Genomic DNA, 22,721 nt, shown 5'->3' on the forward strand with positions numbered 1-22,721 from the left:
TCCACTTCCACTCATTCCAATAGTTCTAAAACTCATAAGGAGAACAAGAGTTCAGGCTATCGTCATTGCTCCGGATGGGCCAAGGAGGGCTTGGTACGCAGATCTACTGCTTGAAGAGCCGAGGCCTCTTCCTCTTCGGGAGGACCTGCTGCAGCAGGGGCCGTTTGCTTTTCAAGACTTGCTGCGGCTACGTTTCATGGCATGGAGGTTGAACACCAGATATTAGCTCGGAAGGGCATTCCGAACAAGATTATTTCTACCCTGATACAGGCTAGGAAAGAAGTAACGTCTAAACATTACCATCGTATTTGAAAAAAATATGTATCTTGGTGTGAGTCCAAGAAGTTCCCTATGGTGGAGTTTCAACTGGGACTGTTTCTCCTCTTCCTGCAAGCAGGTGTGGATATGGGCTGGGTTGGGATACGTAAAGGTCCAGATTTCGGCACTATCCATTTTCTTCAACAAACGGTTGGCTTCCCTCCCTGAGGTTCAAACTTTTCTGAAAGGGGTTCTGCACATCCAGCCTCCCTTTGTGCCACCTACGGCGCCCTGGGATCTTCACGTGGTGTTACAGTTCCTTCAATCGGATTGGTTTGAACCTCTACTGGAGGTTGAGGTCAAATTTCTCACGTGGAAGGCTGTCACTTTGTTGTCCTTGGCATCTGCTCGATGTGTCAGAGTTGGGGGCTTTGTCTTGTAAGAGCCCCTTCTTGATCTTCCATGAAGATAGAGCTGAGCTCCGGACACGTCGGCAGTTCCTTCCGAAGGTTGTGTCGGCATTTCATATCAACCAACCTATTGTGGTGCCAGTTGCTACTGACTCCTCAATTTCATCAAAGTCCTTGGATGCTGTAAGGGCTCTGAAAATCTCTATGTGAAGAGGACTACTCGTCACAGAAAATCTGACTCTTGTTTGTCCTGTATGATCCCAAGAAAATTGGGTGTCCTGCTTCTAAGCAGACGATCTCTCGCTGGATCAGGTTCACTATCCAGCATGCGTATTCTACGGCAGGCTTGCCGTGTCCTACGTCTGTTAAGGCCCACTCTACTCGTAAGGTGGGTTCTTCCTGGGAGGCTGCCCAGGGTGTCTCGGCGTTACAACTCTGCTGAGCAGCTACTTGGTCGGGGTCGAACACGTTCGCAAATTTCTACAAGTTCGATACTTTGGCCTCTGAGGACCTTAAGTTTGGTCAGTTGGTTCTGCAGGAGCCTCCGCGCTATCCCTCCCATTTTGGGAGCTTTGGTACATCCCCATGGTGGACCCCAGCATCCTCTAGGACGTAAGAGAAAATAGGATTTTAATTGCCTACCAGTAAATTATTTTTCTCGCAGTCCGTAGAGGAAGCTGGGTGCCCGCCCAGCGCTTCGTTATTTTGCAGTGGTTATTTAGTTCAGTACTGCTTAGTTCTGGGTAAGTACTGTCTTGTTACTTGGAAAGTAATCTTGTTCAGCCGTTGCTGATTTTTCAAGCTAGTTTGCTTGGGTTGCCTTGTGTGTGTGTGTGAGCTGGTATGAATCTCACCACTATCTGTTAAGTCCTTCTCTCGAAGTATGTTGTCTCCTCGGGCACAGATACTAGACTGAGTCTGGTAGGAGGGGCATAGAGGGAGGAGTCAGCCCACACACTCAAACTATTAAATTGGCAATGGCTCCTGGCGGACCCACCTATACCCCATGGTACTAATGTAGACACCAACATCCTCTACGGACTATGAGAAAAGGATTTACCGGTAGGTAACCAAAATCCTATTTTTTTTATTTTTTTTTCTTCAGACTGGCAGCTCTGCCTCTGCCAGTCAGCACCGCTGGAGCTGCCGGTGGGGTCCCATCGCAGCTGCGTGCGGCTTGAGCTGGTTCCCCGGCTGAAGAGGCGCTGGCTTGCTGGAGATGGCCGGACACCGCTGTGCGTGGCGCGTGTCTGGGCCACTCAGTCTGCACACAAGATGACAGAGATAAGTATTACCCCCGGCTGCGGCTCACTTTACCGGCGGGGGATGCAGGGCTTTCCCCGCTACGATTACCACTGGCGCCTTTGCAGTTTGAATTGGGCATATAGCAGGAAGCGTTATGAGACCTCTCCGATTGTGGATCCTTCGGTGTCTCGTCTGTCCAAGAAAACTGTTCTGCTGATTCCTGGAGCGACTTCGCTGAAGGAAGCGTCTGATAGGAAGTTGGAAACCACCTTAAAGACTATTTACTCGGCATCGGGGGTTTTACGTCGCCCGGCGCAGGTAGGTTGTTGGGTCAACAAGGCTATGGAAGCATGGGTGGAACAATTGACCTCAGGACTACGTGACTATTTACCTCTGGATCAGCTGATACAGTTGGCGGAGCATATTGGCGTATCAGCCCTTTATCTTTTGCGAGGCTTCCAAGGACGTCTGTATCCTCAGAACCAGGATTTCCGCTTTGGCAATTTCAGCCCACAGAGCTCTAGCTACGACAGTGGCAGGCGGATGCTGAATCCAAGGGGGCAGCAGAAGCATTGCCCTTTATGGGAGAGGTCCTATTCGGAAAGGATCTGGATGCCTGGATTTCTCAGGCCACTGGAGGTAAGTAGACTTATCTTCCCTATGCTGCTCCAACCTCTCTGAGGCCTTATACGGGTCTGTCCTTTCGTGCCCCTTCCAGGTTTCAAGGCCAGAGGCGGAGCTTCCGTCTCCCGTAGCCTTAGAGGTGGAGGCAGAGGTTCCACAGCCTCAACCCAGCCAGAGGAGTAGTCCTCCACCACTCCCACCGCATGACTGGCTTCCCTCCCACCTGGGGGATCACAGGGTGGGAGCTCGTCTGTGAGATTTCAGGGAAGCCTTGGTACAATCCCGTCCAGATGCTTAGGTCAGGGATCTCATCACTTGCGGTTACAAGCTCGATTTTCAAACCCGACCGCCTCAGCGTTTCTTCACCACGGGTTTGCCAGTTTCTGATGACAGTCGCCTTGCAGGCGGCGGTCCAGAAGCTTCTGCCCGCAAAGGTACTGATCCCCTGTTCCCTCTCATCATCGGAAACAGGGCTATTACTCAAGCCTGTTTCTCGTACCGAAGCCGGATGGCTCGGTCAGGCCAATTCTGAACCTAAAGGATCTCAATCCGTTTTTGAGGATATTCAAGTTCAAGATGGAGTCCCTTCGGTCTATTGCTGGGTTAGAGCAAAACGCATTTCTGGGGTCCTTGGACATCAAAGATGCATACTTACATGTTCCCATTTGGCCTCCTCATCAGGCTTTTCTCCGGTTCGTGATACAGGACGCTCATTTCCAGGCCCTTCCGTTCAGTCTCTCTTCTGCTCCCAGAGTGTTCACAAAGGTCATGGCAGTCAAGATGGCCCTACTTCGGAAGCAGGGTGTGACGATTGTCGCCTATCTGGACGATCTGCTGCTTAAGGCGCACTCTGCAGACATGTTTCTTCAGTATATCAGGATAACCCAGGACCATCTGATTTGGCGCGGGTGTATCTCAATGCCCCTCACAACAGTTGCTGTTCTTGGGGATGATTCTCGACACGGTCCGTCAGAAGGGTTTTTCTACTTCCTCAGGACAAGATCCTCTCAGACGTTGGTGAGGTCGGTACTTCGACACCGTCGGGTATCTGTGTGTTCGCCTTCTGGGGAAGATGGTAGCGGCGTTCTAAGCTCTTCCATAGGGACAGTTCCACTCTCGACTCTTCCAACTGTGTCTTCTACATCAATGGTCAGGGTCTCATCTATTTCTTCATCAGTGGGTGACGCTGTCTCCAAAAGCACGGTTGTCCCTGCTTTGGTGGATCAATTCGACATCCGTTGGAAGGAAGGCTGTTCGGCGTTTGAGATTGGACTCTCCTCGCCACAGACGCGAGGCTGGGGGGTGGTGACCCTGGAACATCTGTTTCAGGGACGCTGGTCGATGCACGAATCCGCTCTCCCCATAAACATTCTCGAGCTACGGACTGTGTACAACACCCTACTTCAGGCACATCACCCGCTTTGCGGTCAGGCAGTCAGAGTTCAGTCCGACAACGCCACGACAGTAGCGTACGTCATCCGTCAGGGTGGCACTCGCGGTGATGAGGGAGGTCACCAACATCCTCCTCTGGGCAGAGGAACATGCTCTGTCCTTGTCGGCAATATTCAATCCAGGAGTGGACAATTGGGAAACCAATTATCTCAGCCGCCAGGACATGCACCCGGGGGAAGTGGTCCAGGTGTTTTGTCAGCTGGTTTGCCGGTGGGGACAGATCGACCTCATGGCGTCCCGCCTGAACCATCAACTGCCTCTTTACTACTCTGACGTGGCCGTGGGGTTCGTTTACCTCTATCCTCCTTTCCCGTTGCTGCCTCGGGTTCTGCAATGCATCAAGAGAGAAGACGCGCTGGTCCTCCTGGTGGCTCCAGATTGGCCGGGCAGGACTTGGTACTCCGCCCTACAGCTGTTGTCGGTAGCGGAGCCTTGGCCCCTGCGGGACGATCTACTACAGCAGGGTCCTTATCTTTATCCAGACTTACGCAGGCTACGTTTTGATGACGTGGCTGTTGACAAGGCCATCTTGAGAGGGAAGGTGATTCCTCGTACGGTTATACCTACTATGATCCAGGCTCTGAAGTCAGTCACATCGTCTCACTACTACCGCATTTGGAAGGCTTATGTGGCCTGGTGTGAACGTCGAGAGTTTTCCCCTTCACTTTTTCACTTAGCCCGCCTTCTCAGTTTTCTGCAGGCGGGTTTCTCGGCAGGGCTAAGACTGGGTTCACTAAAGGTTCAGGTCTCTGCTCTTTCGGTTTTCTTCCATAGGAAATTAGCCCTGCTGCCGGAAGTTCAGACCTTATTTCAGGGGGGTTCTACGAATACAACCTCCCTTTCGCCCTCCGACAGCACCATGAGACCTCAACCTGGTCCTCTTTTCTGCAGTGTCCATTATTTGAGCCTCTGGAGTCGGAGATGAAATATCTCACCTGGAAGATTGTCCTTCTCCTGGCTCTGGCTTCATGAGGATAGGGCCGAGCTTTGTACTCGCATGTCTTTTCTCCCGAAGGTGGTGTCTGATTTTTCACATCAATCAGCCACTTGTAGTTCCGGCACTCTCGGCGGATTCACCGAATTTGAGATCTTCGGAGGATGTCAGGGCGCTCAGAATCTGTGGGTAGGACTTCGGCTATTCGGAAGTCTGGCTCCTCATTTGTTCTGTACGATGCTGCCCGGCGTGGATGGCCGGCTTCTAAGCAGACGTCCTGATTCGGCTGACCATCAGACAAGCTTATTTGGCGGCTTCTCGAGAGCCTCTGTCTTCCATTTTGATGCGCTCTGTGGGTCCCACTTGCCACTTGGTCAGGCTGACATACGTTTGTCAAGTTTTACACTTTTGCGGCCTCTGTGTCAGTTTGGCCGGACGGGCCGCGTCCGTTTGTCCGGGCAGTTTTGCAGGAGTCTCGGCGCTCTCCCTCCCTGGGACGTCCCCATTGTAACTGTTCTCCAGTGTCCCCTAGTGGATGAAGGAGAAATCAGTATTTTGGTACTTGCCAATAAATCACTTTCTCAGATTACACAGGGGACACTGGGCACCCAGCGCTGTTTCCTTCACTTCACGGTTTGCATGTCACTGAGTGACTGCTTGTTTTGTTCAGGTTAACCTTTCTCTACGGTTATAGGGTTACATGTTTACTTGGTGTTATCCTGTTTTACATGGCTTAGTTAACCTACTCTATTTTAACGCTGGTCTATTCCAGCTCTCCTCAGGCACAGTTTTAGGTAGACTGGCTTGGAGGGGTGACATAGTAGGGGAGGAGCTAGCCACATTGTTAAAGTTTTAAAGTGCCAGCTCCCAGTTACTGCCTACAATATCCCCATTGCAACTGCTCTCCAGTGTCCCCTGTGGAATCGGAGAAAGGGATTTATCAGTAAATACTAATATCCGAATGACCATTTTATTTTTTTTTGCCCACTTTCCATATTTTGAGATCAAATCGTTGATTGCCTTTTGCTCCAACCAGAGAGATTAGACGGATAATCTTTCTCTGGGTACACACTTTCCGATGTCTTATAAAATGTGACACCATGCAAGATCCACCCTCCCTGCAAACTGTATCGTTCATACACACTATATCATTTGCTTCTAGTATCCAGGCGCATGCCGTCTTGTACAATATCTTTTAGATTTTTAAGTTGAAAACGAAACCTATTGTACATTGTTAATGACCTGAGGGAGTGCGCATTGTCAACGATGTACTGAATACACACTGGACGATGTGAATGATATGTAATCTTATCTGCCGGATCAGACAATATATCGGGTGCATATTGCCAAGTGTGTACCCATCCTTGGTTGGGGATTTACATCACTAGAAAATGAACACTGCTGCTAAAGAGTGTGCTGTGGAGCTCCAACTAAAATAATCTGGTTCTAATTCCACAGGGAGGAGCACAAGAAGCATGCCCCTAGCTGCCCATTCATCAGTCTGAAGAAAAAAGCAGAGGAGATGACACTCAGCGAATTCCTTAAGCTGGATAAAGAGAGAGCCAAAATAAAAATGGTGAGTAAAATAGATTCATAGTAACCTTGTAGTTATCTTTTTGGAGTCCCTAACCAAATCTGAGACACACTTGCAGTATTCTGCTCTGAGAAACAAGTCTACTGCTACCAATCTAGTAAAGACAAAGGCACAAAAGAAATTTGTTAGTCTTGAAAATGCCTGCATGTAACTTCTGGTAATGATGCATAATTATATGGTGAATGTATCCTCTCGTAAGTATAAAGTCACAAGTCGTCTGCTTATATCTGTCCTTTACAGCCAGTAATTAATATGCATTAGCAATTTAATATTATGCCATTGCTGGGGTCTTCCAGTTTCATGTCACAAGGTTGTTTTAGTTATACAGATATCTGTGTGCCAAGGGGTGTACTACATGATACCGATGATCGGGATCCCGACCGCCGGAATGCCGGCAGCGAGGCGAGCGCAAAAGAGCCTCTTGCGGGCTCGCCATGCTGAGGGCACGGCGCCACGCTATTTATTCTCCCTCCAGGGGTGACTTGGACACCCCAAGAGGGAGAATAGGTGTCGGTATGCTGGCTGTTGGGATCCCGACAGTTGGCCATATCAAAGGCCTCCCATGCCAAAGATGTGTGCTAACATTACAGTGCAAGGCTATACAAAATCAAAAGCATGAATGATTGAACAACTGCTCACTTGCACCACTAGAGGGAACTGTGCACTAATCGTTTGTTTTCCAGCAAAAGGTGATGAACCAGCACATTGAGAAGTTTCAGGTCTCAGCGAAGACTGTGAGAGAATCCTTGGAGAAACTGGATAAAGACGAAGCATAATTTTTTTCCTGGTCTTTTCTGTGATATTGGGCGTTTGCTCTGTTACTGTGTATATATTGTTAATATTTTATTTGGTTTTATTGCAGTAAGTAAAATTTACTGGAGCAGTGACTTAAATTGTTCTTTTAAAATGACCTCTTAAATAAAGCATTGCTTTTTTTAGACTGTTGTCCATGCAGCCCTTAGCGGTTTTTACATATCTCTCTATATAACATGTATGCGATTCTCCAGAAAGTGAACATAAAGTCCTGTGCATCACGCTTTTAATTCTCCCCCCCCCCCCCCCCCCTCTTTTAAACTGGTCTGTTAAATTGTGAAAACTTAATTGCTTAGCAATGCCTTAAGGGCCCTACACACTGGCCGATATGAGCAATCTCGTCAGTGTGTAGGCACGAACGATCCGCGGCCGTTCATCGTTGGCGCCGGCTCGTTTTATACCTGCAAGCCAATATGGACAATATCGTCCATATTAGGATGCAGGGAAGAAACTTCACTCCCCCTATCTCCCCCAGACACCTCGGCGGAACTGTCAAATGTGTAGGGCCCATTATCATATACCTTAAAACCCACTAAAATCACACGTTACTGTAACTTAACCCCTTCACAACTAGTTGGCTTATTTGGGAAGTGTGGTCTATGGAAATCTACATCTACTTTACACCCTGAACCTACAGTTTCTTACCCACAGCTGTATAGGTTGGAGTGTTGCTGTCCGATGGGCCATGTAGACTTATGATCAGAGCAGTGTGGAAACTAACTGCTGTAATTCCTCCTGATATGACTGGAGGAGTGGTTCAGTATATGTGTATCAGGGGCATTCAACATGTGGCCCTCCAGCTGGTGTGGGACAACACATCCCAGCATGCCCTGGCAAATCTGGCAGGGCATGCTGGTATATGTAGTTAAACATGCAACCCTCCAACTGCTGTGTAACACCCCTGATGTACAGTAACTGTAAAGGCCCCCATCCACTAAGTCCAATTTGCTTCAGATTTCGATGCATCTGACCGTCATATCTGAAGAAAAGTGTCACATAGGATAGCTCTTCCGATCCGATGTGCACTCCCGTGTCAAATATGTCTGAACTACAGATCTGAGGCTACCCCAACTATTTATCTGAATCTGAAGAAAACAGGTGCACATGGGAGTGTTTTTTTTTACTTCAGATGTATCTGATCAGATTCATCTGAAGCGTCACTTGACTGGCATCTCCCTGGCCACTCACACCCACCAGAGGACGCAGCAGCATCGGGTCAATCGCATGTAGCATGTGTGCATCAGATATATCTGATGCGATCATGTGCCAGATCGCATCAGATATATCTGAAATGAATGTAGTGAAAATTAAAGCCAAGGGACTGATCCGATTCCCGGGACGCTCCCAGGAGAGTTCAAGAGAAATCTGATGCGATCTGCAGTTCAGACAAGTCTGAGTAGTGGATGAAGCCTACCGAAACATAGTATACTTCAGAAAAGTCAACATTTTAAGAAATGACGCACACCCTGCAAGGTTCTTTCTCTAGAACAGGGCTGGCCAAACCGGTCCTCGAGATCTACCAACAGTTCATGTTTTCCAGGTCTCCTGGAGATCTGTAGAATTGTCAGTTAGGAATGAATGCAGCACATCTTAATTAGCAATGACTACACCTGTGCACCAGCTAGGTGGCCTGGAAAATGTGAACTGTTGGTAGATCTCGAGGACCGGTTTGGCCAGCCCTGCTCTAGAACATTTGGTAAAATTTAACAAACTATACATAACTCTGTTACTTTGTGTCATTACTGTAAACTGTTCCATTGCTGCATCTTTGAAAAACCTTGTCTGAGGCCTGGCCCTGTTTATTTAGTTATTTTCTCAGAAACATTTAAAAATAAGATTTTAAACCTACCGGTAAATCTTTTTCTCATAGTCCGTAGAGGATGCTGGGGACTCCGTAAGGACCATGGGGATAGACTGGCTCCGCAGGAGACATGGGCACTTTAAGAAAGACTTTAGGTATGGGTGTGCATACCAGCCACACCAATCACACCGTATAACTTGTGATATACTACCCAGTTAACAGCATGAAAAACCAACATCGCATCAGTCCAAGACCGATGAAACTATAACATAACCCTTATGTAAGCAAAACTATATACAAGTCTTGCAGAAGTAGTCCGCACTTGGGAAGGGCGCCCAGCATCCTCTACGAACTACGAGAAAAAGATTTACCGGTAGGTTTAAAATCTTATTTCTCTGACGTCCTAGTGGATGCTGGTAACTCCGTAAGGACCATGGGGAATAGACGGGCTCCGCAGGAGACTGGGCACTCTAAAGAAAGATTTAGGACTATCTGGTGTGCACTGGCTCCTCCCCCTATGACCCTCCTCCAAGCCTCAGTTAGATTTCTGTGCCCGGCTGAGCTGGATGCACACTAGGGGCTCTCCTGAGCTCCTAGGAAGAAAGTATGTTAGGTTTTTTTATTTTCAGTGAGACCTGCTGGCAACAGGCTCACTGCACCGAGGGACTAAGGGGAGAAGAAGCGAACCTACCTAAGTGGTGGTAGCTTGGGCTTCTTAGGCTACTGGACACCATTAGCTCCAGAGGGATCGAACACAGGACCCGACCTCGTCGTCCGTTCCCCTTACAGAGCCAGAAGCAAGAAGGTGGTCCGGAAAATCGGCGGCTGAAGACTTCTGTCTTCTCCAATGGCAGCTGTGCGCCATTGCTCCTCATGCACACCACACACTGCGGTCACTGATGGGTGCTGGGGGGGGGGGGGCGCGCGCCCTGAGCAGCAATATTAACACCTTGGCTGGCTAACTGACACCATATATAGCCCCAGGGGCTATATAGGTGTTTATTAACCCCTGCCAGAACTTTTACAATAGCGGGAGAAAGCCCGCCGAAAAAGTGGCGGAGCCATCTCCCTCAGCACACTGGCGCCATTTTCCCTCACAGCTCTGCTGGAGGGATCGCTCCCTGGCTCTCCCCTGCAGTCCTGCACTACAGAAAAGGGTTAAAAAGAGAGGGGGGGCACAAATTAGGCGCAGTATATAAATATATTATGCAGCTATAAGGGAAAACACTCTCTATAGGTGATATCCCTGTGAAATATAGCGCTCTGGTGTGTGCTGGCATACTCTCCCTCTGTCTCCCCAAAGGGCTTTGTGGGGTCCTGTCCTCAGAGCATTCCCTGTGTGTGTGCTGTGTCGACATGTATGATGAGGATAATGATGTGGAGGCGGAGCAAATGCCTGTGAATGGGATGTCACCCCCTGCGGGGTCGACACCGGTGTGGATGGACTTATGGAAGGAATTACGTGACAGTGTCAACTCCTTACATAAAAGGTTTGACGACATAGGACAGCCGGCTGCTCAGCTTGTGCCTGTCCAAGCGTCTCACATGTCATCAGGGGCTCTAAAACGCCCGCTACCTCAGATGGCAGACACAGATGTTGACACGGATACCGACTCCAGTGTCGACGACGATGAGACTAGTGTACCTTCCAATAGGGCCACCCGTTACATGATTGAGGCAATGAAAAATGTATTACACATTTCTGATAATACCCCAGATACCACAAAAAAGGGGTATTATGTTTGGTGACAGAAAACTACCAGTAGTTTTCCTGCATCTGAGGAATTGATATGAGGTGTGTGAGGAAGCGTGGACTTCCCCCGATAAGAAATTGATAATTTCTAAGCAGCGTACCCTTTTCCGCCAGAGGATAGGTCACGTTGGGAAATAACCCCTAGGGTAGATAAAGCGGTTACACGCTTATTAAAAAAGGTGGCACTACCGTCACGGATACGGCCGCCCTGAAGGACCTGCTGATAGAAAGCAGAAAACTACCCTTAAAGCTATATACACACACACGGGCATTATATTGAGACCTGCTATTGCCTCGGCATGGATGTGCAGTGCGGCAGCTGCGTGGTCAGATTCCCTGTCGGATAATATTTATACTATAGATAGGGACAATATTTTGCTGAAAATAGAGCATATAAAAGACGCTGTCTTATACATGCGTGATGCACAGAGGGATATTTGCTGACTGGCATCACTAATAAGCGCTATGTAAAACCATTGCCGCCAGACGGGGGTTATGGACTCGGCAATGGTCGGGCGATACCGGTTCAAACGGCACATGGCAGTTTGCCCTAGAAGGGGGTGGAACTGTTTGGGGATGGTCTTTCAGACCTCGTTTCCACAGCTACGGCTGGGAAATCAAAACTTTTGCCACAAGCTACCCCACAGCAAAAGTAAGCACTGTATTATCAGGTACCGTCCCTTCGGCCCCAGAAAAATAGAGGGCCAGAGGCTCATCTTTTCTGCCAAGAGGAAAAGGTAGAGGGAAAAAGCTGCAGCACACAGCTAGTTCCCGGGAGCAGAAGTCCTCCCCTGCGTCCGGTAAGTCCACAGCATGACGCTGGGGCTGCTCACCCCCGCCGTTTCCTAAAATCTGCCTTACCGGCAACTCCCTATGCCAGGGAGGCAGTGTTGGTGGCTATCCAAAAAACTGTATTCACTGCAAGTGATTATCAAGGTACCCCTCCTTCAACAGGAAAAGGGTTACTATTCCACAATGTTTGTGATACCGAAACCGGCCGGTTCGGTGAGACCCATCTTAAATTTACAATCCTTGAACACATAACAAAAGATTTGAGTTCAAGATGGAATCGCTCAGGGCGATTATTGCGAACCTGGACGAGGGGGATTACAGGGTCTCTCGGGACATCAAGGATGCTTACCTGCATGTCCCCATTTACCCTCCTCACCAGGAGTACCTCAGAGTTGTGGTACAGGACTGTCACTATCCGTTCCAGACGCTGCCGTTGGTTTATCCACGGCACCGAGGGTCTTTACCAGGGTAATGACCGAAATGATGATACTCCTTCGCAAGAAGGGAGTTTTAATTATCCCGTACTTGGACGATCTCCTGATAAAGGCGAGGTCCAAGGAACAGTTGGTAGTGGGGGTAGCACTTTCTCTAACGTCCTAGTGGATGCTGGGAACTCCGTAAGGACCATGGGGAATAGCGGGCGCCGAAGGAGGCTGGGCACTCTAGAAAGATTTATGACTACCTGGTGTGCACTGGCTCCTCCCACTATGACCCTCCTCCAAGCCTCAGTTAGATTTCGTGCCCGGCCGAGGTTGGATGCACACTAGGGGCTCTCCTGAGCCCTTAGAAAGAAAGTATAGTTTTAGGTTTTTTATTTTCAGTGAGACCTGCTGGCAACAGGCTCACTGCAGCGAGGGACTAAGGGGAGAAGAAGCGAACTCGCCTGCTTGCAGCCGGATTGGGCTTCTTAGGCTACTGGACACCATTAGCTCCAGAGGGATCGACCGCAGGCCCAGTCCTTGGTGTTCGGTCCCGGAGCTGCGCCGCCGTCCCCCTTACAGAGCCAGAAGCAAGAAGAGGTCCCGAAAAACGGCGGCAGAAGACATCAGTCTTCACCAAGGTAGCGCACAGCACTGCAGCTGTGCGCCATTGCTCCTCATGCACACTTCACACTCCGGTCACTGAGGGTGCAGGGCGCTGGGGGGGGGGGGGCGCCCTGAGCTGCAATAAAAACACCTTGGCTAGCAAAAATACCCCGTATAGGGCAAGGTCCCACAAGCAAACAGTTTCTCACTACTCTGGAAATCTATCTTAGTTAACGATCATATATGGTGGTATTCCGTAGATTCCTGTAAAGAAGATATTGACCAAGAGGGAGAAAAAGGTAACACATCCCATGAAAGTTTCAACTTGCAGTCCTCCTGGGTATAACAGTATCTATAGCAGTTATAATATACATATGCATTTGTTCATTACAACCGTAAATCTTCTTATCACTGCATACATCAATTCCTGTCGAGAGGGAGAGTCAGGAGAGTAATAATAATATTTAAAATATCAATCACTAAGTTTATACCCTCCGAAACAACCTGCAATACCTTAAGAAAAGTAGGTGCCCTATAACCTCATACCGTTTGTCCTAATTTAAATAATGAGTCACATCATTGTCAATAATCATATTAAGAGAAAGGTAGCAAATGGTATCTTATCCTTCTTAAGAATTATCCTTATCACTGTCAGACAAAGCAGTGTATAACAGGTAATGTCATTCCCCTAGGGAAATCCTGTTATTGGTAACATTCAGAGTAACACGCGGCCAACAATGTAACAATCATAGTTTAGTTTCAAAGAAACATATGGCCAACAATGTAACTGTTGTAATGTAGTCTGAATCAGTTTTGTACAAAGGTGTGCCCTAAGAGAAAAGATATACCACAGTTTATAGATAGCATCTATATCTCAGTGATAATTAGGCCCTCAGTAAATTAACATAGAATATAGGCCCCGTTCCGTTGCCCCTGGTAACATCTGGGGCCCGGAGATTGTATGTAATGAAAAAGCGTCTGTGCTAAGGCTGCATCGAGCGGCGTCTCCCCGTATACCCGGTCCCCGGCTCCTGCTCCACGTGTAGTATAACGTATATAACGTATATGTAGTATATGGTGAACAAGCCCCTTAGAGGGTGAAACGTACGTTCAAGCCCAGATTTCACGTCACTAGACGCAATTGCCGGCTATCCGTTATACTACACGTGGAGCAGGAGCCGGGGACCGGGTATACGGGGAGACGCCGCTCGATGCAGCCTTAGCACAGACGCTTTTTCATTACATACAATCTCCGGGCCCCTGCCACATGAACACGTGAAGTCGGAGCCGGAGACTCGGTCTCTAGGGAGACGCAGCCCGACAGTTACCATTAGTCCTGCAACGGGAGCCGTCATATGCTGGAATTATTAAGAAATGTAACAAGGTATTTTCAGTGTCCTCTCATCGTGCCGCGACTGTGCCTGCAGCCCTGCAATGACATAATTGTCACCAGAGGAGAAGGATAAGATACCATTTGCTACATTTCTCTTAATATGATTATTGACAATGATGTGACTCATTTAAATTAGGACAAACGGTATGAGGTTATAGGGCACCCACTTTTCTTAAGGTATTGCAGGTTGTTTCGGAGGGTATAAACTTAGTGATTGATATTTTAAATATTATTATTACTCTCCCTCTCGACAGGAATTGATGTATGCAGTGATAAGAAGATTTACGGTTGTAATGAACAAATGCATATGTATATTATAACTGCTATAGATACTGTTATACCCAGGAGGACTGCAAGTTGAAACTTTCATGGGATGTGTTACCTTTTTCTCCCTCTTGGTCAATATCTTCTTTACAGGAATCTATGGAATACCACCATATATGATCGTTAACTAAGATAGATTTCCAGAGTAGTGAGAAACTGTTTGCTTGTGGGACCTTGCCCTATACGGGGTAGCGCCTTACCCTTTAATTTACTATATCGGGTACAATTTGACTTCTTTGATATTTTCACCCTAGGAAGTATTGCAAAAGAGGAACAATTTCACCATATGTTTATTATATAATTTTTCTTAAGGGTAATGATAAGCAATTAACATATTTTTAATGAATTAATAAAAGTTAAATTTTAATTATCAAATACATAATTTGTTAAATGAGTGCCCCCACAAAGAGGTCAACTTCTTTGTCCCAAGCCCCTTTCCTTGGGACACCCCTTTAGTGATAAAATAGTCATTTTTCCTCTGGGGAGCACCGCCAACAATGTTATTGTTTCAGAATAGAATTTTCTTTCATTCAATTATTTTCTTACAGTTGGTTCCTATACACACCTTGAAATTTTACCATATTGTAAACGGCAGTGCAGGATGACCACTTTCTTTGTTTGGCAAAAATACCACAATATATAGCCCCAGAGGCTATATATGTGGAAAATACCCCTGCCAGAATCCAGAAAAAAGCGGGAGAATAGGCCGCAGAAAAGGGGCGGAGCTATCTCCCTCAGACACACTGGCGCCATTTCTCCTTCACAGATCCGCTGGAAGGAAGCTCCCTGGCTCTCCCCTGCAGTCTACACTACAGAACAGGGTAAAAACAGAGAGGGGGGCACTAAATTTGGGCGAAATATATATATATATAATATTAAAAGCAGCTATAGGGGACATAACTCAGTTAGTCCCTGCATTATATAGCGCTCTGGTGTGTGCTGGCATACTCTCACTCTGTCCCCCCAAAGGGCTTTTGTGGGTTCTGTCCTCATTCGGAGCATTCCCTGTGTGTGTGCGGTGTGTCGGTACGGCTGTGTCGACATGTTTGATGAGGATAATGATGTAGAGGCGGAGCAGATGCCTTTAGAAGGGATGTCACCCCCTGCGGGACAGACACCTGAGTGGATGGGCTTATGGAAAGTAATGAGTGCACGTATAGACTCCTTATATAAAAAAATCGACGACATGCCAAATGTGGGACAGCCGACTTCTCAGCTCGTGCCTGCCCAGGCGTCGCATGGGTCGTCAGGGGCTCTAAAACGCCCGCTACCTCAAGCAGACCCAGATGTCGACACTGATACTGACACCAGTGTCGACGACGATGAGTCAAATCTGATGCCCACTAAGGCCATTCACTGCATGATTGAGGCAATGAAAGAGGTGTTAAACATTTCTGATATAACTACAGGTACCACTAAAAAGGGTATTATGTTTGGAGAGAAAAAACTACCCGTAGTTTTTCCCCCATCAGATGAATTAAATGAAGTGTGTGAAGAAGCGTGGGCTTTCCCTGATAAAAAATTGGTAATTCCTAAGAAGGTACTAATGGCGTTCCCTTTCCCGCCAGGGGATAGGTCACGTTGGGAAACACCCCCTAGAGTGGATAAAGCGCTCACACGTTTGTCTAAAAAGGTGGCACTACCGTCTTCGGATACGGCCGCCCTCAAGGAACCTGCTGATAGAAAGCAGGAGGCGATCCTGAAGTCTGTATATACACACACAGGCATTATACTTAGGCCAGCTATTGCGTCAGCTTGGATGTGCAGTGCTGCCGCTGCGTGGTCAGATAAACGGTCAGAAAATATTGACACATTAGACAGAGACACGATCCTGTTAACCATAGACCATATAAAAGACTCAGTCTTATATATGAGAGATGCACAGAGGGAAATCTGCCGGCTGGCATCTAAAGTAAGTGCATTGTCCATTTCTGCTAGGAGAGTCTTATGGACTCGCCAGTGGACAGGAGATGCGGATTCAAAAAAGCACATGGAAGTGTTACCATATAAGGGTGAGGAATTATTTGGGGATGGTCTCTCGGACCTAGTTTCCACAGCAACGTCTGGGAAGTCAGCATTTTTACCCCATGTCCCCTCACAGCCTAAGAAGGCGCCGTTTTATCAGGTTCAGTCCTTTCGGACCCAGAAAAACAGGCGTGGAAAAGGCGGGTCTTTTCTGTCCAGAGGCAGAGGAAAAAGGCTGCAACAAACTGCAGGTTCCCAGGAGCAAAAGTCCTCCCCCGCTTCTTCTTCCAAGTCCGCCGCATGACGGTGGGGCTCCACAGGCGGAGCCAGGTACGGTGGGGGTGTCGCCTCAAAAATTTCAGCGATCAGTGGGTTCGCTCACAGGTGGATCCCTGGATCCTGCAAATAGTATCTCAGGGGTACAAGCTGGAATTCGAGGCGTCCCCACCCCACCGGTTCTTAAAATCTGCCTTGCCGATTGCTCCCTCAGACAGGGAGGCGGTGCTAGCGGCAGTTCACAAGCTGTATTCCCAGCAGGTGATAATCAAGGTACCCCTACTTCAACAAGGCATGGGTTATTATTCCACACTATTTGTGGTACCGAAACCGGACGGTTCGGTGAGACCCATTCTAAATTTGAAATCCTTGAACACATACATAAAGAAATTCAAGTTCAAGATGGAATCGCTCAGGGCGGTTATTGCAAGCCTGGACGAGGGGGATTACATGGTATCCCTGGACATCAAGGATGCTTACTTGCATGTCCCCATTTACCATCCTCACCAGGAGTACCTCAGATTTGTGGTACAGGATTGCCATTACCAATTTCAGACGCTGCCGTTTGGACTGTCCACGGCACCGAGGGTATTTACCAAGGTTATGGCGGAAATGATGATACTCCTTCGAAGAAAGGGAGTTTTAATTATCCCGTACTTGGACGATCTCCTAATAAAAGCGAGGTCCAAGGAACAGTTGTTGGTGGGAGTAGCACTATCTCAAGAAGTGCTGCACCAGCACGGCTGGATTCTGAATATCCCAAAGTCACAGCTTGTTCCGACGACACGGCTACTGTTCCTGGGTATGATTTTGGATACAGTCCAGAGAAAAGTGTTTCTCCCGGAGGAGAAAGCCAGGGAGTTGTCATCTCTAGTCAGAGACCTCCTGAAACCAAAACAGGTATCAGTGCATCACTGCACGCGGGTCCTGGGAAAGATGGTGGCTTCTTACGAAGCAATTCCCTTCGGCAGGTTCCATGCCAGAATCTTTCAGTGGGACCTGTTGGACCAGTGGTCCGGATCGCATCTTCAGATGCATCGCTTAATAACCCTGTCTCCAAGAACCAGGGTGTCTCTACTGTGGTGGCTGCAGAGTGCCCATTTTCTAGAGGGCCGCAGGTTCGGCATACAGGACTGGGTCCTGGTGACCACGGATGCCAGCCTTCGAGGCTGGGGGGCAGTCACACAGGGAAGAAACTTCCAAGGACTATGGTCGAGTCAGGAGACTTCCCTTCACATAAATATTCTGGAACTAAGGGCCATCTACAATGCCCTAAGTCAAGCAAAATCCCTGCTCCTACACCAGCCGGTGCTGATCCAGTCAGACAACATCACGGCAGTCGCCCATGTAAATCGACAGGGCGGCACAAGAAGCAGGATGGCGATGGCAGAAGCCACAAGAATTCTTCGATGGGCGGAGAATCATGTACTAGCACTGTCAGCAGTGTTCATTCCAGGAGTGGACAACTGGGAAGCAGACTTCCTCAGCAGACACGACCTCCACCCGGGAGAGTGGGGACTTCATCAAGAAGTCTTCGCGCAGATTGTAGGTCGGTGGGAACTGCCACATGTGGATATGATGGCATCCCGACTCAACAAAAAGCTACAGAGGTATTGCGCCAGGTCAAGAGACCCTCAGGCGATAGCTGTAGACGCACTGGTGACACCGTGGATGTTCCAGTCGGTTTATGTGTTTCCTCCTCTTCCTCTCATACCCAAGGTGCTGAGAATCATAAGAAAAAGAGGAGTGAGAACAATACTCATTGTTCCGGATTGGACAAGGAGGACTTGGCATCCATACCTGCAAGAAATGCTCACAGAGGACCCATGGCCTCTGCCTCTAAGGCAGGATCTGTTGCAGCAGGGGCCTTGTCTGTTCCAAGACTTACCGCGGCTGCGTTTGACGGCATGGCGGTTGAACGCCGGATCCTAGTAGAAAAAGGGATTCCGGATAAGGTTATTCCTACGCTAATAAAGGCTAGGAAGGACGTGACGGCTAAACATTATCACCGTATACGGCGAAAATATGTTGCTTGGTGTGAGGCCAGGAATGCCCCTACAGAGGAATTCCAGCTGGGCCGTTTCCTTCACTTCCTACAGTCGGGAGTGACTTTGGGCCTAAAATTGGGGTCCATTAAGGTCCAGATTTCGGCCCTATCTATTTTCTTTCAAAAAGATCTAGCTTCTCTACCTGAAGTTCAGACGTCTGTAAAGGGAGGGCTGCATATTCAGCCCCCGTTTGTGCCTCCAGTGGCACCTTGGGATCTTTACGTGGTGTTGAGTTTCCTGAAATCACACTGGTTTGAGCCACTTAAAACCGTGGAGTTAAAATATCTCACGTGGACGATGGTCATGCTATTAGCCTTGGCTTCGGCTAGGCGTGTGTCAGAATTGGCGGCTTTGTCACATAAAAGCCCCTATTTGGTTTTCCAGATGGACAGGGCAGAATTGCGGACTCGTCCGCAATTTCTGCCAAATGTGGTGTCATCTTTTCATATGAACCTATTGTGGTGCCTGTGGCTACTCGTGACTTGGAGGATTCCGAGTTACTGGATGTAGTCAGGGCTTTGAAGGTTTATGTAGCCAGAATGGCTAGAGTCAGGAAAACTGAGTCGCTGTTTATCCTGTATGCATCCAACAAGCTGGGTGCTCCTGCTTCAAAGCAAACTATTGCTCGCTGGATCTGTAACACGATTCAGCAGACTCATTCTGCGGCTGGATTGCCGCTTCCAAAATCAGTAAAAGCCCACTCCACAAGGAAGGTGGGCTCTTCTTGGGCGGCTGCCCGAGGGGTCTCGGCATTACAGCTTTGCCGAGCGGCTACTTGGTCAGGTTCAAACACTTTTGCAAAGTTCTACAAGTTTGATACCCTGGCTGAGGAGGACCTTGTGTTTGCTCATTCGGTACTGCAGAGTCATCCGCACTCTCCCGCCCGTTTGGGAGCTTTGGTATAATCCCCATGGTCCTTACGGAGTCCCCAGCATCCACTAGGACGTTAGAGAAAATAAGATTTTACTTACCGGTAAATCTATTTCTCGTAGTCCGTAGTGGATGCTGGGCGCCCGTCCCAAGTGCGGACTTCTTCTGCAATACTTGTACATAGTTATTGCTTAAATAAGGGTTATGTTATGGTTGCATCAGGGTTATCTAATGCTCTGTTGTTGTTCATACTGTTAACTGGGTAAGTTTATCACGAGTTATACGGTGTGATTGGTGTGGCTGGTATGAGTCTTACCCTGGATTCCAAAATCCTTTCCTTGTACTGTCAGCTCTTCCGGGAACAGTTTCCTTAACTGAGGTCTGGAGGAGGGACATAGAGGGAGGAGCCAGAGCACACCAGAATCCAAATTCTTTCTTAAAGTGCCCATGTCTCCTGCGGTTCCCGTCTATTCCCCATGGTCCTTACGGAGTCCCCAGCATCCACTACGGACTACGAGAAATAGATTTACCGGTAAGTAAAATCTTATTTTTCTCTTACGTCCTAGAGGATGCTGGGGACTCCAAAAGGACCATGGGCTATAGACGGGATCCGCAGGAACTTGGGCACACTGAAAAGACTTAAGACTGGATGCGAACTGGCTCCTCCCTCTATGCCCCTCCTCCAGACCTCAGTTAGACTTTGTGCCCAGGACTGACTGGACACTCACAAGGGAACTCTCCTTAGTTTCTCTGGAAAAGACTTTTTGTTAGGTTTTTTATTTTCAGGGAGACCTGCTGGCTACAGGCTCCCTGCATCGTGGGAGTGAGGGGGGAGAAGCAGACCTACTTCTTCTTAGTTTAAGGGCTCTGCTTCTCGGCTACTGGACAACATTAGCTCCAGAGGGTTCGATCACTTGGTGCACCTAGCTGCTTGTTCCCGGAGCCACGCCGTCACCCCCTCACAGAAGCCAGAAGAAAGAAGTCGGGTGAGTATGAGAAGATCAGAAGACTTCAGGACGGCAGAAGACTTCGGTGACCAGGTACAGCGCAGCGGAGACGCTGTGCTCCATGCTCCCACACACACCGCGGATGGCACTCACAGGGCGCTGGGGGGAAGGGGGGGGGGGGGGGGCGCCGGGCGCCCTGGGCAGCAGGTCACTGGGGTCCGGGTAGCCGGCAGAAGCATTGTCGGTGCCTAGGCACCGTTCATCGCCCCCCGCCGGCATTTTCAAATCAGGCGCGCTGAAGCCCGCCGGGAAGGGGCGGAGCTTAGCGCGCTGCTCACGGCGCCATCTTCCTCTCCTCCACGCGGCGGCAAGGAGACGCTGGGCCGGACCTACATTGCTCCCCGCAAGTAACGGGGAGATTTCTCAGGGGGGGGTGGGCGCAGTGTGGTGCATTAGTTTATTCTAGCAGCGCTGGTATTATATATCCCCTATATGGATATATAGGCGCTGGGGTGTGAGCTGGCATACTCCCTCTGGGTCTCTCTCTGGGCTTCACTATAGGCCTGTCCCCTAGCTGAGGCATTTTGTGTGTGTGTCGCTGTGTCGATCAATTGTGTCGACATGTCGGAGGCTGAATGTGATTCACCGGAGGAGGTTGTAAGGGGTGAAGTTGTGGGTCTGGATTTGGGTCTGTCGGCCTAGCCGACACCTGATTTACTCACGTTATTAACAACAATCAATCCGAATGTAGCTTCGTTATCTAATAGGTTAGATAAGTCTGAGTCACAGACGCAGGTGTGGAAAAAGTCCATAGAGGAGGCTTTATCTCAGGTACAGACCCCATCGGGCTCGCAGAAGCGGCCGTTTACTCAGGTGGCAGATCCTGATACCGACTCGGACTCTGAGGTCGATTTTTCTGAGGCGGCTTTGCATCCGCGTTTAGTAAAGCGTATTCAGTACATGATTGTGGCTATAAAGGATGTTTTACACATTTCTGATGAACCTGCGGTGCAGGAAACAAGGATTTGTTTGTTCAAAGGGAAAAAACCTGAAGTTAAATTTCCCCCCTCTCATGAAATGAATACTCTTTGTGAAAAGGCTTGGGAGTCGCTGGATAAGAGGTGTCAGATTCCCAAGAGGATTTACATGGCGTATCCTTTCCCCTCTGCTGATGGAAAAATGGGAGTCGTCTCCAAATGTTGACAAAGCTCTATCTCGTTTGTCTAAGAAGGTGGCACTTCCGTCTCCGGACACGGCAGCTCTCAAGGATCCGGCGGATCGCAAGCTGGAGACGTCTCTGAAGTCCATTTTCGCTAATACAGGCGCATTGCTCAGACCTGCAGTGGCGTCGGTATGGGTGAGTAGTGCTATTGCTAAATGGGCCGAGAATTTGGCCACTGACATGGATACCCTTGAAAAAGATAATCTTCTTCTGACTCTTGGTTATATCAAGGACGCTGCAGATTACCTGAAGGGTGCGGCGAGGGATGTTTGTCTTTTGGGATCAAGAGCCAATGCCATGTCAATATCGGCTAGGAGGGCGTTGTGGATCCATCAATGGAATGCTGATGCCGACTCCAAGAGAGCTATGGAAGCTTTACCCTTCAAAGGTAATGTCTTGTTTGGGGATGGCTTGGCGGACATGGTCTCTACCGCGACGGCGGGTAAGTCCTCTTTTCTTCCCTATGTTCCCACACAGCACAAAAAGGCACCACATCAGCAGATGCAGTCCTTTCGTCCTAATAAATACAGGCGTGGAAAGGGTTCGTACTTCCTCGCTTCAAAGGGTAAAGGAAGGGGTAGGAAGTCGCAAGCCGTGTCAGGCGCCCAGGACCAAAAGTCCTCCCCTGCCTCTACCAAGTCCACCGCATGACATTGGGGCTTCCCTGGTTGAGTCCGGACCGGTGGGGGGGCGTCTCCGAGTCTTCAGTCAGGTCTGGATTCGTTCAGGCCTTGATCCTTGGGTCCTAGAGATTGTATCTCAGGGATACAAGCTGGAGTTTCCGGAGGTGCCCCCTCACCGGTTTTTCGTTTCGCCCTTACCAGCGTCTCTTCCATACAGGGAGCTGGTGTTGGCAGCGATACAAAAATTGTGTCATCAGAAGGTTATTGTTCCAGTTCCCCCGTCACAACGGGGGGAGTGTTGCCATATAGACCATTACATAACAATATAATTTAGTAGGTACCAAAGTTAGAA

General features: G+C 48.7%; 1 protein-coding gene across 1 annotated transcript in view; it reads left to right on the top strand.

Annotated features, from left to right (window-relative positions):
• The window catches only part of BIRC5 (baculoviral IAP repeat containing 5), a 37,352-nt gene extending 29,890 nt beyond the window's left edge, over window positions 1-7,462 (top strand). The window contains exons 3-4 of the mRNA XM_063961302.1: window positions 6,382-6,499; window positions 7,201-7,462. Of these exons, the coding sequence (XP_063817372.1) occupies window positions 6,382-6,499; window positions 7,201-7,293 (211 nt within the window). The 3' untranslated portion in view covers window positions 7,294-7,462. The remainder of the gene's footprint in view (window positions 1-6,381; window positions 6,500-7,200) is intronic.
• The last annotated feature ends 15,259 nt before the right edge of the window (window positions 7,463-22,721 follow it).

Source organism: Pseudophryne corroboree, chromosome 3 (genome assembly GCF_028390025.1).
Source record: "Pseudophryne corroboree isolate aPseCor3 chromosome 3, aPseCor3.hap2, whole genome shotgun sequence".
Lineage (NCBI taxonomy): Eukaryota > Metazoa > Chordata > Amphibia > Anura > Myobatrachidae > Pseudophryne > Pseudophryne corroboree.